At 37.8% G+C, this 16,978-nt stretch overlaps 2 protein-coding genes and 2 pseudogenes across 6 annotated transcripts; 1 reads left to right on the forward strand and 3 right to left on the reverse strand.

Moving 5' to 3' along the window:
• Nucleotides 1–1,171: 1,171 nt before the first annotated feature.
• LOC103320250 (uncharacterized) lies at nucleotides 1,172–4,703 on the reverse strand. 3 transcript variants are annotated; one of them, XM_008221899.3, is made up of 4 exons: nucleotides 4,559–4,703; nucleotides 2,544–3,235; nucleotides 1,711–2,454; nucleotides 1,172–1,615 (listed from the first exon to the last, which is right to left on the reverse strand). In XM_008221899.3, the coding sequence occupies exons 1-4, from the start codon at nucleotides 4,656–4,658 to the stop codon at nucleotides 1,472–1,474; spliced, it is 1,680 nt and encodes a 559-aa protein (XP_008220121.3). In that variant the 5' UTR covers nucleotides 4,659–4,703; the 3' UTR covers nucleotides 1,172–1,471. The 3 variants fall into 3 exon arrangements, with proteins under 3 accessions (XP_008220121.3, XP_088900379.1, XP_088900380.1); XM_089044253.1 differs by having other exon boundaries at nucleotides 1,172–1,553; nucleotides 4,559–4,692; XM_089044254.1 differs by having other exon boundaries at nucleotides 1,172–1,583; nucleotides 4,559–4,692.
• A 649-nt stretch (nucleotides 4,704–5,352) lies between these two features.
• Nucleotides 5,353–7,218, reverse strand: LOC103321014 (uncharacterized; annotated as a pseudogene). Its single transcript, XR_016128599.1, has 3 exons — nucleotides 6,477–7,218; nucleotides 5,650–6,386; nucleotides 5,353–5,538 (listed from the first exon to the last, which is right to left on the reverse strand). The product of XR_016128599.1 is annotated as an uncharacterized LOC103321014 (transcript).
• A 2,009-nt stretch (nucleotides 7,219–9,227) lies between these two features.
• Nucleotides 9,228–10,001, forward strand: LOC148921390 (uncharacterized). Its single transcript, XM_089048753.1, has 2 exons — nucleotides 9,228–9,555; nucleotides 9,679–10,001. The coding sequence occupies exons 1-2, from the start codon at nucleotides 9,228–9,230 to the stop codon at nucleotides 9,999–10,001; spliced, it is 651 nt and encodes a 216-aa protein (XP_088904879.1).
• Nucleotides 10,002–14,201: 4,200 nt separating this feature from the next.
• LOC103320235 (uncharacterized) lies at nucleotides 14,202–16,470 on the reverse strand (annotated as a pseudogene). Its single transcript, XR_016127106.1, has 4 exons — nucleotides 16,329–16,470; nucleotides 15,484–16,113; nucleotides 14,693–15,399; nucleotides 14,202–14,428 (listed from the first exon to the last, which is right to left on the reverse strand). The product of XR_016127106.1 is annotated as an uncharacterized LOC103320235 (transcript).
• Nucleotides 16,471–16,978: the final 508 nt, after the last annotated feature.

Genomic DNA, 16,978 nt, shown 5'->3' on the forward strand with positions numbered 1-16,978 from the left:
GGCCCACAGCCCAACACTTTCCTCCCCACACGGGACCTTTCTCTCTCCTCTCTCTGTATTTCTCACTCTCTCGCACCGTAACCATCCTCCAAAACAAATCCTTCCATCTCTTTCTTTACTGGAATATTGGATCTTGCTTTGCCAATCTTATTATTTATCATTAATCTATTATTATTATTGCCATTTTTGTTAATACAGTTTTTATTTTTGATTTGTAACAAATCAGAGCTTCCTTTCTCAATCTCTGTCAACGATGTCGACTAGAAAACCTTCATGTACAAACCCAAACCCTGCAAGCACATTTCAGCTTACAAGCTCAAACATGGCTTGGGTCGTATAAATCAATCCAAAAATGCCTCAGGACCACCCCAAATGGACGGACAAGTGTTCAAAATCCTGGCACAGAGATACCCAGATGAAGTTCATGTAATGGGCATCAAGGTAGACTCTGTGTTTGTTTAATTTTCTCTTCAATCCCATGCTCAAGCCACACCATTTTGCATACCCAGTCTTAGATTAGCTGTGGACATTAAAAGGGCTGAACAAGAAACAAAGTGAGGGAGAGAGTGCTGGCAAGAGGAGAGAGAAGAGAGAAGGGTCGGAGGTGAGGGAAAATCGAAAAGAAAAGAAAGGAGGAGAGAAGTGCTGGGCTGTGGGCCATTTTTCAATTTTTTTTTTTAAATTCTCACATAAAACTTAACTAAGGTTAACTACGGGACAGGTGTTATGTTTTAAGAGTAGTGGTGAGCATACACCTCTAGTTAATGTAGTGAGCAAAAATGCTCCCTCCTGTAATGTAATCACTGGAATTAAATGTAGAATTATGACTTGGTTTGAGAATTGAACTTCTTGGGAATAAATTTCACATGTTTAATCTCAAGAGATGGGAATGGAGGATGTTCCCAACTAACTGGGCTAACACCTTACTGGCCGAAGGAATTAAACAGGCAAGAACTTGTGATGTAACTTGAAAATAACCACACACAAAAAAGAAGAAGCAAGAACTTGTCTGCATGGCCCGTTTCTTCATGGCGGAGGCCCTGAGATTGTATATTGTATGCTGAATCCTCCACGGCCCAGTGGGCCCCATTTCATTGACTGGGCCTCTAATCAATAGATAGGGAAGTCCTGAGTTTCTACTGTTAAAAAAGATCTTGGTCTGTGTATGGTATTTGGAAAGAGATTTCATCCCCATTCATTTCATCCTTAAAGAACTCATAGTTTTTTACAACTTCACTTCTCCTCTTTCTTTTTTTCTTTTTTCCTTTTTTTCTCTAGAAGAAAAACAAAGCCTGCATTATTATTGCATACAGCAGGTCATTCATGAAACAAATGTTCATTAAATATTCTGCATAAAGTAATCTTTACTAGCAATTGAACCCATGACTATGAGTCTGCTACAAATATTAGTATGCTAGCATTAGCATTATCCATAAGGAAGCGCAAACACAGTATCATCCATACTGGAGTTCTAGTTTGTATAAAGGCGAAGCATCATCATAATTTGAATAGATAAGCAAGCTCTCTTCATAGACTTTTCTTGATTCAGCTGCCTAATGAAGACATCGGTTAGAGCAGAGTTGCTAAGAAAAGTAGCCACCAAAAGACGCAAAGCCTACGATTAGTAACAACACAAGAATCATCAACAATTAAAAAGGGAGAAGGGTGCAGTGAAAAGGGCAACATGAAAATTGAAAACAATTAACTCACCTCCTTCTTGCCAACCTCAACAGTTTCCTCCTTTATGTCAGTGAAAGGTACCTTCAATTCATTTATAATCGAAAAGCCAAAGAAAGGAGATGCAGGCCTTATGATCAGCTTGTCAGTTACCATGAATGCCGTTGATGCTTTCAAATACCCTTGAGTACTTTTATCATGCTTCAATTTGAGTGGAAGTGTCACTGCGTTAGAAGGGATGAGTGTTTTATCAGTGGCCAATATATCCTGCAAACCTCCATCCAGCCAATATGCATAATAATACGAGGCCACCGGGCCATCCTCAATTCCTAAATGACGGTTCTCGTAGCAAAAACCAGGATAAATCTTAGGACTCAGTAGAATTTCCCTGTGGTAATTTGACTTCAAGTGCTGCTCATCAAGATCTTTGACAGATTTGTGCAACTGATCAATGCACCCTTTGAAAGAGGCATCCCTCATATGCTTTACTATGAAACCAAGTGGAACAGTCAAAAAACTGAAGAGCAAATTAACAAAATCCTCCCCTGCTTCTGCATAACAAACAATATTCTTCGATACGCTGACTGTCAGCTTAACAACAATATTTTCCTCTTCTTCTTCCTTATTCATCGTGTCTCCAAGCAATAGAGATTCAATACGTCTCAATATTAGTTGATCCAGATTCAAAAGGCTCAAATTCGGATTTGGTACATGCTTCAGTATAGTTTCGGACAGAGGTTTCTTTGATACTAATGAGCGCAGAAGCAAGTTCAAAACCTGGAAAAAATACCATGAGGTCAGAAACCACAAACACTACAGTTGCATTAAAAGAAAAATAAAACAATTGGCAAACAGCATTCAATTACCTCAGGAGCTCCTATATTCAAATTCCGTTGTTCAGTTGTGCTATTCTCATTCATGGCTCCAAGCTTTGTAAATACAGGATTGCTTGCCATGGATAACGGGGACATCACATGTAAATCATCAGTAATTATGAACCTAGCTGATTCTTTAACAAAGATGCCCCCACCTTGCTCAGCAGAGGATGAAACTGAAAGTGGGCACTTCAGATTCATGCATCTTCCACATTGACACAGAACACCTTTGTAATGACTTATTGACTTATTTTCGAAGGTGCATTGCCAACTATCACACAGAAAGTACCGTGTCGGCTCATCATTGTCAATTTTCAGTTTGAGGTTTTTGCAATGAGATTCAGCCCCATTGTGGGGACATAGCAACATCTCTTTACATGCTTCAGTCTGGAAATGCCGAACATCGATATTCGCAACGCTGGCGTACAAATTGCTCATGCAACCTATTTCCAGTGGTACTGAATGTTTACGGGCACGCCTGACAATTGTTCCCATTGGTATTGTCAAGAAACTAAAGAGAACATCAATAAAATCGTTATCAGACTCTACGAAGATAATTGTGTTGCTCCCCTTGTCCACCAAGGCCTTCAAGCTTATGACATTCTTCTTCACAGCCATTGATACTGTAAGAAAGTACAAATTTGGCTTTTTTATCCTTTCCTTGTACAAACTCAGTTGTTTCCCTGCTTAAACATGAAAGGACTTCAACAAATCAACTACGGTGAACGAGAGAGAAAATGTTACAGCATGAAATTAAAGTGAAATTAATTTTTGTACGCATGGTGCATGGTTTCATGACATTAACTAGTTGGAAAAGAAAAATAGGCAGCATTAACGTTTTGATCTACAGGTTCTGCTGTCCTTTTAAAGGAGGATCTGGTTTTTTCTTCTTTTTTTCTTTATACGAAAGTGGTGGGCGAAAGACCGTATGCATCATTCAAACCGGCGAAACCAAACCACGTTTTTTTTGGACAAAAAACCAAACCACTTATGGCAGTTTTGTTTGGTTTTTACACTAAAAAAACTGTAATCTTAAATAGGTTCAAAAAATCGGCCTAGGCAGCGCCTTGGCGCTAGGCAAGAGGACGCCCCCACGATTTCACCCTAATCATTAGGGGTAGGCGCCAGGGAGTTAGGCGGCGCTTGGGGGCCCGCCTGGGAGGCCTAGGCGGCTCTAGGCGGGTCTGGGAGGGAGTTTTGCCCTTGAGGCGTGGACGAAGGGCGGTTGAAGCGCGCAGGATCCGCTACTTGTCAGGAAGAAAGACGGAGAGAGAGAGAGAGAGATCGAGACAGAGAGATGAAATCGAAACAGAGAGAGGAAGGAGAAGGCGACGGTGGGAAGAAGAAGATATCTGACCAACTTTTTAATATAACTAACGGGTTGGGTTTTGTAAAATGGCCTTAAACATTGTTTTAAAATGGGCCTACTTATACTTTTTTTTTCTTCTTTTTTTTTTGCAGTTTTTTTTAAATATCAAGGTTACTTATGAAAATACAAAAATAAAGGTCAGATAATATCAAGGTTGGAAAATATTAAAGTTTTCTTTTATATATCTTATTACTTTGCATGATTTTGGTGTAAATTTATAATTTATAATACAAAATAATTATTTTTAAAAAAGGGTACCTAGGCCCTGATTACTACTCTAGGCTCTAGGCCCATGCCTGCCGCCACCGACCGCCTACGGATTTTTTGAACATATATTAAAAAAAGACAAGCATATATATGAAAATGGTAATAAAGCCCACACCCTTAAGACACCTGAATGCAGCATTGCATTCCTAATCGTGACTCCTGGTTGGGATGAGTTATGAGAAAGATGGAATTTTAAGGGAAAAAAAAAAAAAAAACTAGAAACAGTAATGGCACAAAGAGTAAACCATTAAATCCCATATCAATGTTTTTGCATATAATCAGTCCAAACAGCTCAACATCATAAGTACGTTTAGAAAAAGAAGAAAAAAAGAAAAAAAAAAGAAAAAGACATGGAATTCGAAGTTCAAACCTTTTTGGGTAAAACTGCCGAAGTAATGGATGAAGCTAATGAAAACACAAAGACTTAAACAAAGGGCTTGCAGAAAGTAATATAAGTAGGAAAGGACCATGAGTCTGGAGAGATATTATAGCGAGGATCACTTGAGTGGGGGTGCAACGTTATGACCCTCCATCCTTTGCTTTTAAAAATGGAAACATTCATTACTTGACTAGGAAGAAATCTCCAGCTTCACGGTAACCTGTAGATTCCAATCTCTGAAATTAAGCATAGCATTTGAAATTACTTGACTAGGAAGAAATCTCCAACTTCAACTTCCAGCTAAAGAGGTGTTAATGGAATCTCCAAAGGAGGCATTAAAGGCAAGAGCTTGTGATGTCTTCATTAACACCTCATTAATTTGAAATTACCTCCTTGCATGGTCCCATGGTTGAATCCTCCACTTCTTATTGACTGAGCATCTGATCAGTGCATAGGGAAGTCCTTGGCTTCTACTGTTTAAAGGATTTTGGTCTAGTAGGCAGCAGCAGAAGCCACTGTGCATGGTATTTGGAAGAAGATTTCGTCCCCATATCATCCATAAAGAACTGAATACTTATTACAACTACTTCTCCTTTCTTTTATTTATTTTTCATTAGTTTTTTTTTACTTTAGTTAACTTTCTTTTATTTATTTTTCATTATTAGTTAGTTTTTCTAACGAGATTGATGAACTTAATTGCTAATTGCAACTACCGCAACAACTGATGAGGTCGATTGAATTATATATAGAAATAATACAATTCTTAGAAGAAAAACAAGCCGGCATTAATACAGCTGGTCGATCATATAACAAACGTCATTAAATATGCTGCATAAAGAAACCTCTACTAGCAATCTTCATCTATTAGATAACCAAGCTCTCTTTATAAACTTTTCTTGATTCAGCTGATGAAGACATCGGTTAGAGCAGAGCCTCTCAGAAAAGCAGCCACCAAAAGACGCAAAGCCAACGATATCAGTAACAACACAAGAATCATCAACAGTTAAAAGGAGGCAGTGAAAGGGGCAACCTGAATTCTATAAACGTAGTTGCGTGAAAATTATAAAAAATAACTCACCACCTTCTTGCCAACCTGGACAGTTTCCTCTTTTATGTCAGTCAAAGGTACCTTAAGTGTATTCAATTCATAAAAGCCAAAGGCATTGGTGTTATAAACAGATCATCAGTTACCATGAACACTGTCGAACCTTTCAAATACCCTTGAGGACTTTTATCATGCTTCAATTTGTGTGGAACTGTCACAGCATTAGAAGGGATGAGGGCTGCATCTGTTGTCAATATATCTTTCAAACGCCTCTCATCATCCTTCCAATATGCATACAAATATGAGGTTACTGGGCCATCCTCCATTCCTAAAAGACAGTTCTCATAGCAAAACCCAGGATAAATCTTAGGACTCAGCAGAATTTCCTTGTGGTAATTTGACTTCAAGTGCTGCTCATCAAGATCTTTGACACTATTGTACAACTGATCAATGCATCCTTTGAAAGAGGCATCCCTCAAATGCTTTAATATGAAACCAAGTGGAACAGTCAAAAAACTGAGGAGCAAATTAACAAAATCCTCCCCTGCTTCGGCATAACAAACAATATCCATTGAGACGCTAACTGTCAGCTTAACAACAATCTTTTCTTCTTCCTCCTCATTCATTATGTCTCCAAGCAGTAGACATTCAATACATGTCAATATTAGTTGATCAAGCCTCAAATTCGGATTTGGAATTTGTACAGGATCAAGCTTCAGTAGAGTTTCAGACAGAGGTCTTTGATACTAATGAGCGCAGAAGCAAGTTCAAAACCTGGAAAAATAGACCATGAGGTCAAAAACCACAAACACTACAGTTGTATTAAAAGAAAAATAAAACAATTGGCAAACAGCATTCAATTACCTCATGAGCTCCTATATTCAAAGTCTTTTGTTCAGTGGTGCTATTCTCATTCATGGCTCCAAGCTTTGTAAATACAGGATTGCTTGCCACTGATAACAGGGACATCACACGTAAATCATCAGTAATTATGAAACTAGCTGATTCTTATACAAAGATTTCCCCAACCTTGCTCAGCAGAGGATGAAACTGAAAGTGAGCACTCCGATCCATGCATCTTCCACATTGACACAGAACACCTTTGTAATGACTTATTGACTTATTTTCGAAGGTGCATTGCCAACTGTGATACAGAAAGTACCCTGTCGGCTCATCATTGTCAATTTTCAGTTTGAGGTTTTCGCAATGAGATTCAGCCCCATTGTGGGGACATAGCAACATCTCTTTACATGCTTCAGTCTGGAAAAGCACCCAAACACTGGCAGACAAATTATTCATGCAACGTGATACTGAATGTTTAGTGTCACGCCTGACAATTGTTCCCATTGGTATTGTCAAGAAACTCAAGAGAACATCAATAAAATCTTTATCAGACTCTACGAAGATAATTTTGTTGCTCCCCTTGTCCACGACGGCCTTCAAGCTTATAATATTCTTCACAGTTTTATAAGCCATTGATAATGTGAGAAAGTACAAAGCGGTAAGTTGTTTTCCTGCTTAAACATTAAAGGACTTCAAAATACAATTCAAGTATGGCGAAAGAGAGACAAAATTTTGCAGAATGAATAGCTTGAAAAACAGGTCAGAGCTTGAGCAGATAACAAGTATATGATTCAAATCTAAAACCAGCGACCAACATTTTTATCAACATGGCTAGTCTGATCCTGAGTTATGTAGTCCATGAGCAGATTTTGAATGAATAACGTTTTGGGAAAGCTTCATGAAATTCACCAGTCTTTCTCAGTAAATTTTCAGGTCGGCTTTTCCATTTCTGTTTTATATTAATCTATCTTCTAATTAAAGTGAAATTAATATTACTAGTGGGAAAATAAAATTAGGCATTGATCGACAGGTTCTTCTGTGCAGGAAAGGAAAAGAGCTCTTTTAGTATGCAAGAAATTAATGGACAATTATAATGGGAAATGCCAAACAGCTCAACATCATAAGTACATTTAGAAAAGAAAAAAAGACATGGAATTCAAAGTTCAAACCTCTTTGGATAAAACTGCCGAAGAAAAGGATGAAGCTAAAGAAAACACAAAGACTTAAAGAAAGGGCCTGCAGAAAGTAATATATGTAGAAAAATAACATGAGTCTTGTTTGTACAAATTTCCTCACGAGAATATTTGGTTGCAAAGATTCCTCTTCCTTCCTCGCCTCCTCTTTCTCCCTGCAAAATAGAAGAAATAAGAGGGCCACACCCAGGGGTGTTGGCCAAAGGCCTTCGATGCCTAAATTAGTTCAAGAGTTTGTAAAAAAAACACTAGCTAATTAGGGTACGGAGATGTGTTTAAGGTGTAAACCGGGCGGCCGGAGCCTTATGTAAAAAAGAGAGAGAGAGAGGAGGTAGCTAGGGTTTGAGAGGAATTTTCTGCAGAGTTTTAGTAGAGATTTCAAACGTACCTCAACCCTTGTGTGTGGCTATCCTTTTATAGTGGTCTTGGAGACTAGGGTTGCAGAGGAATAATTCCGTAGATGGAAGGGAATTATTCCTCCCCTATTTGGAATTGATTTGATTAATTAGAGATTTGATTTATTAAGGTAAATCAAATCCCCAATTGTGGTATGAATCAAATCAATTCTCAACCTAATTAGGTAACGTTCCATTTAATTGGTTAATCCCCAATTAAATTGAGTAACTCCCAATTAAGTTGAATAATTCCCAATTAGGTCAAATAATCCCCAAATGGAAGGAATCATTTGACCTAAGGTCTGATTTAATTCAGTTCCCACAAGTCTCTGGAAAGATATTAGAGGGAGGATCACTTGAGATGGGTGCATGTTATGACCCTCCCTCCATCCATCCTTAACTTTTGAAAAGGGAAGCATTCATTACTTGACTAGGAAGAAACATCCCGCTTCACCGTAACCAGAAGATTCCAATCTCTTAAACTAAGAATAGCATTCATAAATAAGAATAATACAATTCCAAGAAGAGAAGAAAGCAAATAGCCTACATAAGATGCATCAGGTCAATCATGAAGCAAAATTCCATTAAAATATCAGAATAAAGAAACATCCACCTCCACTAGCACTTGAACCGGTGAGTAATATATATCCGTAGCACTGACACAAGAAAGTACAAACACATAATAAACCATATACTGGAGTTCCAGTTTGTAGAAACAGGAGAAGCATCATCATCTCTATACAGAGTTTATTGTTGGCGTCAGTCAACGTTCCTATTAGGAATAGAATTTGTTCCTATTAGGAATAGAATTTATATTTTATTATAATTATCTAATTTGAGTAGAATTATGAGATTTTGTACATATTTCCTATTTGTAACTACTCTGTATGTAGTATATATATTCCTCCTTGAGAGAAGAATAAACATATCAGTTTTAAACCCTAATTATTTTGAGTTGGTATCAGATCCGTCTCTACAACATCAAAACTCTAATCCTAAAAATACCTATTTCCGCTGCACCTAGCTTATACACCTAAGCCTGTGCTGTCTTATATCTCTTATTGTCGTCGCCGTCACCTAATCTTTTGTTGCCGCCGCTATCTATCACCGTGTCAAATGTCATTGACTCTTCTTCTTCTACTCCTATTGTGACGGTTCATACCGAATCGTCCACCAACCTACCTATGAGATTCAAATTGAATGGATCCAACTATGAGATATGGGCTTCGATAATCGAACTTCATGCTACTACACAAGGTAAATTGGCTTATCTAACTGGCGACATTGATGCCCCTGATTCCAAAGACCCGAAATTTGGGAAGTGGAAAATTGATGATGTTGTTGTGAAAAGTTGGATGCTGCGAACTATGAAACCCAGTTTATTGAATATGTTTCATACTCTACCTACTGCTAAGGAAACTTGGGATGCTATTAATAAGATGTTTTATGATGGCTCTGACATATCCCAACTCTATGAACTGTGGTGTCATGCTACCTGTCTCAAGCAAGAAGGTCGTCCTATCTCTACCTATTTTGCCGAACTTAAGGCAATCTAGCTTGAATTGGACAAGAGACGTCCTTTTCAGATGAAGTGTGCTGATGATATAAAGACTTTTCAGGCTACTGTTATGGCAGATCGTGTGTATGATTTTTTGGCTGGCCTTGACGATACTTATGACAAGGTCTGCAATGATATTCTACAAAGTGATAAAGTTTCAAGTATCGAAAATGTATTTTTTATGGTTCGTCGAGAGGCTCAACGCCATATTACTATGCTTGGATCCGGCACCAAGATTGGGGAACCTGCTGTTGTGTTTGCTTCCAAAAACACTGCTTTGGTTTCTCATGATAGGTTTGGCTCTTTTCTTTGTTCCGCCTCGTCACCGACTTCTACAGTAAAAGACAAACTGAAGTGTGATCACTGTGGTGAAAAGAGACATACTATTGACACCTGCTGAGCATTACATGGGGTACCAGATTAGGAGAAAGAGCGGAGGTATTTAAAAAATGAACAACTTGACAAAGCAAAGCTCATGTGGCTGTTGCCCCACTTTTGTGGCTGACATCACCACTAGGCACAACCACCTTACTGCTACTCTTCATCCGATTTTGACCATCGTCTTAAGCACTCCAACACCTCCGCCTCCAGGTAACTTTGGCAAGGCTTTCCATGCCTATGATACCCGAGATACAGGTTGGATTATTGATTTAGGAGCTACTGATCAAATGACGTATAATTCTGCTTTATTCTCTACTACTCTTCTGACTCATCGTAATCATGTTCTTACTGCTAATAATGATGCTGCTCCTGTCACGAGGGCTGGTTCTATACTCTTGACACTTGCTTTACCATTGTACAAAGTGTTACTGGTTCCATCTTTGTCTAGTAATTTATTATATGTACTGTAAGTTACTGAGCAGTTAAACTATGTTGTATCTGATGTATCCGTCTTTTGTCTTACTACAGGATATCCAGACTCGGGAGATCTTTGGTCGTGGTATTAAAAAGGGGGGCTTTATTATATGGATGATGTGGCAACTAGTCGGGTTCTTCGTGCTGGTAGAGCCGAAACTTCTCAAGCATCGCCGGATTTGGTTGCTACATTACCAATTTGGTCATGCCTCCTTTGGATATTTACGGCATTTTTTTCCTACATTATTTAATGGTGTCAACGAGTCTGCTTTCCAATGTCAGACTTGTATTTTAGATAAGAGTCATCGGGTATCCTACTCTCCAATTTGTAATAAACGGCTTATGTCATTTGATTTAGTTCATTCTGATGTTTAGGGACCTTCCCCGGTTTCTACAACCTTAGGAGTTCGTTGGTTTGTACAGGTTAAAGCAGTCTTCGCGAGCATGGTTTGTCAGATTTACCACAGCTATGAAGAATTTTGGTTACCGACAAGCCAATACTGATCATACTCTATTCATTAAACATAAGGCTGGTAAGGTGACTTTGTTGATTATTTATGTTGATGATATGATTGTGATTAGTGATGATACTGTAGAAATCGAGGAACTGCAGAAACGTTTAGCATCTGAATTTGAGATGAAAGATTTGGGCAGTCTGAAATATTTTCTAGGAGTGGAAGTCACTCGATCTAAACATGGCTTATTTCTTTCACAAAGGAAGTATGTCATGGACCTGTTAACAGATACTGGAATGCTTGATTGTAAACCAGCTGATACACCTATTGTTGAGAATCATAAATTTGGTGTTTATGTGGATCAGGTCCCAACTAACAGAGAAAGATACCAAAGGTTGGTTGGGAGATTGATTTATTTATCATTGACACGCCCTGATATTGCCTATGTTGTAAGTGTTGCTAGCCAATTTATGCATTCACCTAGTGAGGATGATATGGCTGCTGTGATGCGTATTCTGAATTACTTAAAGTTTGCTCCTGGGAGAGGTTTATTATTTAAGAAAAATGGTCACTTGGATCTAGAAGGTTACACTGACGCAGATTATGCAGGGAATATTACAGATAGACGTTCTACATCAGGTTATTTCACCTTTGTTGGTGGTAACCTAGTTACGTGGCATAGCAAGAAGCAAAATGTTGTGTCTCGGTCCTCCGCAGAGTCTGAGTACAGAGGGATTGCCCAAGGGGTTTGTAAAATACTGTGGTTAAGGTGGTTACTTGCTGAAATTGGGTTTAGACCGAATTGTGCTACAAAGCTCCACTGTGATAATCAGTCTGCATTTGAAATTGCTAACAATTCGGTTCAACATGATCGAACTAAGCATGTAGAAGTTGATCGGCATTTCATTAAGGAGAAGCTGGAGCATAAGTTAATTTCTATACCTTTTGTGCCTTCTTCAGAGCAACTTGCAGATATGTTGACCTATGTCGTGTCAAAGCGCTGAATTGAAGACTCACTTGACAAGTTGGGCATTACTGATATCTATGCACCAACTTGAAGGGGAGTGTTGGTGTGAGTCAACGTTCCTATTTGGAATAGAATTTGTTCCTATTAAGAATAGAATTTTTATTTTATTATAATTGTCTAATTTGAGTAGAATTAGGAGATTTTGTACATATTTCCTATTTGTAACCACTCTGTATGTAGTATATATATTCCTCCTTGAGAGAAGAATAAACATATCAATTTTAAACCCTAATTATTTTGAGTTTTATTGTTCTTGCACTGGCTGCCTAATGAAGACATCGGATAGAGCAGAGTCGCCAAGGAAAGAAGCCACCAAAAGACACAAAGCCTAAAACAATTAACGGTATAGCCGGGCGACTATACTTGTTTTGACAGGGCGTTGACGGGTCTCTTTTTTTCCTAGTATAGTCGCTCGGCTTTACTAAGGTATTTTTTTTAAATAAAAAAAACAAAAATAGTATCGCGTGCGGGTATACCTATTTTGACACGTGGTCGCCTAGACGCAAGGAGCGTCTTTTTCTCTACAAATAGTATAACCGCGTGGCTATACTTTGGGATATTTTTCAACATAGTATAGTCGGGCGGCTTTACTATGAAGCATTATCCACTATTATTAAGCCATTACTCGAGTCTGCATTGTCCCCTTTAATTTTTTTTACTTTGCCAGAGTTATTAACCATATAAAGAATTTAGCATTTTCACATTTATTACTCGTATGATACATGTACGTATGTATTTTTCAAAAATACATCCGTTTTATGTACACGTCTTATAAACTCAGTAAAATACATAATTTTTAAAAAGCAAACATATAATACTCGTATTGTACACGTACATACCTATTTTTCCATTTTTAATAAACATGCTTTTTACAAAATTTCAAGAATACACACAAAATTCATGTATTATACACATAATTTTCACATATTATGGAATAAAAATAATATATTTTCAAGAAATAGTAGAGCAGCGCAGCTACACCTTTTTTGACATGTGGGTTCCTTCTTTCTTTTTCTTTTTTTACTAAATAGTATAGCCGCGCGGCTATACTAGTTCATACTACGATTTTTTTTTAAATAGTATCGCCACCCGGTTATACTTGTTTTGACACGTGGTCGCCTAATCGCTAGTCGGGTCCCTTTGTTTTCTATAAATATTATAGCCGCAGGGCTATACACGGGTTTTTCACTTTTTTAAAATAGTATAGCCGCCCGCCATACCGGGTTTTTTTTTACAAATAGTATAGCCATATGGCTTTACTACGGTATATTTTAAAAAAATAGTATAGCTGCGCAGCGATATTGGTTTTGACACGTGGTTACCAAATCGCTAGGCGGCTTTACTGTGGTTTTTTATTTTTAATAAATAGTATAGCCCCGTGGCTATGTGCTTCAGCGTTTTCCCATTAAATACTCGTATTATACACATAAGTATGTATTTTTCATTAATACTTTCACTTTCCGTACATGTCTTAAAGACCTTGTACTCGTATATACGTATTTTTCACTTCTTGTTTCTCTTGCCCAGTTAGCTCATTAAGCTTTATAATTTTTGTATAAATTGGATAGGCCTCCACTTAGTTTTCTAAAAGGATTGTAGCATTTAATTGCTAACTGAGACTACTACAACAAGTGTTGAGTTTGATCGAATTATAAATAAGAATAATACAATTCCAAGAAGAAGAAGAAAGCAAAGAGCCTACATAAGATGCATCAGATCAACCGTGAAGCAAAATTTCATTAAAATTTCAGAATAAACTCCCTCCTCCACTGGCAATTGAACCGGTGAGTAATATATCCCTACCACTGACCTAAGAAAGTACAAACACAGAACTAAAGGCTCTGCATACTTCCTTGATTCTAGTAAGAGTTGAGAATAACTCCCACATACTGTTGCGAAAGTTCCCCTGAATGCATTGGACCAAAACACCAAAAATCTCGAATCTGATTCGATCTGAAGATGGTGGAGGTTTCTCTCAGTAGCCACGACAGCCAAAAGGGCTGCTTCAGCCTCAGCATTGGCGGCAGACGAGGCGATGGTAAGATACTACAAAGAAGGGCGAAAACTAGACTCCGATAACCTTTTTGTGAAAATGGGCTAGAATCATATATATGAGTTTAGAAGCTGGATTTCAACTGAGGACCTAATCACTGTTTGGACCTCCTGATTGCCAGAATTTTAAGGGTATAATTTTTCCCCCAGTAACACAGTTAGATACAAAGCAAGATGAAACCAAGACAGGGCACACAGATACAAAGCAATATCTCACAGCAATCCAACAATCATAAGCGTTTCAAGTTGTATAACACAAAACATACAATAGTGCAGAGAACAATACATAAAGTAGAAAATTAATTCATCTGCAACACAAAATACATCCTCTTCTTAAATTAGAAAACTAAGACATCCAAATCCTCGATTTGGCTTCCTAAGGAAGACACTGGTTAGAGCAGAGTCACAAACAAAAGAAGCCACCAAAAGACGGAGTGCCTGCAGTAAGAAACAAGATTGATCAACATATGAAAGAGATTTATAAACTGTCACAAATAGATCAACCACTTTCAACACATGCAAGCTACTTGGGCTTTAACCATGTTGAATAACAGCCGTGGTCAAGCAGCAACACTTTATTGAATATTCATCATAAACCAACTGCCTAAAATTTCAAACAAAATAGAAACTCACAGCTAAGGATTCAACCAGAGTAGTTTAAGGTATATTACAAATGATAAACATAAATTATATATAACTCACCTCCTTCTTGCCCACTTGAGCAACTTGTACCTCAATGTCAGTGACAGGTACGTTCAATTCGCATAAAATTGACAGGCCAAGAATTGCAGAGATCGGACTACGTTGAGACTGTCGGTTATCATGAACATTGCCGGTCCTTTCAAAAATCCAAGAGCGTCATCATCTTTGTTACGGTGAGATTTGGGGTCTATGAATTCAACTGATTTCACTTGTTTATTAGAGTGGATGAGGGTAGTATCAACAGCCAGCCGATACGAGGCTTCCTCTATTCCCAAAGGATGGTTCTTATAGCCAAATCCAGGGAGAAGCTTGGGACTCACTAGCATTTTCTTATGGTTATTTGACTTCAAGCATTGCTCATCAAGATCCTGGACACTTTTGTACAATTGATCAATGCATCCTTTCATAGAGTTATCCTGCATCTGTTTCACAATGAACCCGAGTGGAAGAGTCAAGAAACTGAAGAGTAAATTAACAAACTCCTCCCCTGCTTCTGCATAACAAACCATCTTCCTAGATTTGCTAACTATGAGCTTAATAGAAATCTTTTCTTCTTCCTCATTCGTGGCGTCTCCTAACATTCGAGATTCAACATATATTTCTTGATCAACATTTTCATTGCTCAATTCTGGGAGGGGTTCATGCTTCAGCAGAGTTTCAGTCAACGGCATCTTTGATACTAATGAGCACATAAGCAACTTCAAAACCTGAAGAAAGTGAAATGATCATCAGAAACTAGCATTTCATTTCTTACTAGAAAATTAACTTTGGTGGTATAACAGATCATTTACCTCATCAACTCCTACATTGACTGTCAACTCCTCAATACTATTCCATCCCGTGCATCCTAGGTTCTTAACTAAAGAAGAGCTTGTAGAAGTAAATGGGGGCATCACTTGTAAATCATCACTAATTATAAATCTGGCTGGACCTTTTACAAAGACCTCACCATCTTCAGCACCAGACACTGGAAGGGTGGTCTCCGTGTCCATTAGACGTTCACAACGACAACAACGAACCGTTCGGTAATAACTAAAAACAAGACTGTTCCGAAAAATTCTGCAATGTGGATTAGAACACACAAAGTACCGCGTGGTTTCGCAATCATCAAATTTCAGTTTGAGGTTGTCCAAGAGATATTCTGTCCTATTGCGGGGACGTAACAGCATGGCTCTACATTCTTCAGTTCGGAAAAGCTGTGAATCAAAACTCTCCACACTTCCATATATGTTGTCCATGCAACCAATTCCCAAGGGTTGTGAACGATGGGAAAGCCTAATAACTGTTCCCATAGGGATTGTCAAGAAACTGAAGAGAACATCAATAAAATCACCATCAGACTCTACGAAGATCACTTTGTTGCTCACGTTGTTCACCAAGACCTTCAACTCAATATTGTCCATAGATTTATCGGCCATGGACTGTAAGAAAAGAAAAAAAAACTTGGATCAAAATCTTCACTATATTCAAATCCAATAGCAAATAGCAGAAATTAAAAAATTATTCCAGATTCAAACTATAATAAACTCTACCAGATGTTTATACATAAATCAGTCTCAACATTGCAAATAAATTGTAAAAAATCGAGGTAATCTAAATCATCAGGAACGCTCACCGATCAAGGAAGTTCACTAACCTCTGAAATATGAAAATTGTTTTTGCTGATATGAGAGAGACTACAACTTACTTTCCCAAGAGCCAAGGATTTAGTTGTGTGCTGTCAAAAATAAGGGTATTGCTTAAGGGGATTTAGTTGTAACCAAAGAGAAGAAAAAGAAAAAGATAAGAACACAAATTCCTTTAAGTTTGGTCGCTCAAACTTTATCTCAAAATTGTCCCTAACATATTTAAAAGTTTTATTCTCACAGTTTATTTATGCAAAAGAATCATTACGTAGACATTGACGAGAAAGACTTCCATGACCACTCACCATACTCATCAAAGATTATCATACCTTTATTATTTCTTTGACTGTATTTGATTGAATTATTATTTTAATTTCTATCGTAATTGTATCCTTTCATTTTGCTAGTTTACAATTTCTAGTTTCATACTTAAAAATTTTAAAAATCAGTTCATAAAATAAGTTCAGGGATCCGTAGACCCAAATCCAAAGTCTACGAATCTCAGGTGGATCGGGGTCTTCCACACGGTCATGAAAGCACACCAAGACTTAAAAGAGAAAGGGTCAGCTTAAAGTAAAGTAATATAAGTGGAAGAAGATCATGAGTCTAAACAACATAGTAGTAAAGCAAAGTTCACTTGGGTGGAGTAGTAAAGAGGTGC

The sequence above is a fragment of the Prunus mume genome, linkage group LG1 (genome assembly GCF_029339155.1).
Source record: "Prunus mume cultivar Tortuosa linkage group LG1, ASM2933915v1, whole genome shotgun sequence".
NCBI classification, from domain to species: domain Eukaryota; kingdom Viridiplantae; phylum Streptophyta; class Magnoliopsida; order Rosales; family Rosaceae; genus Prunus; species Prunus mume.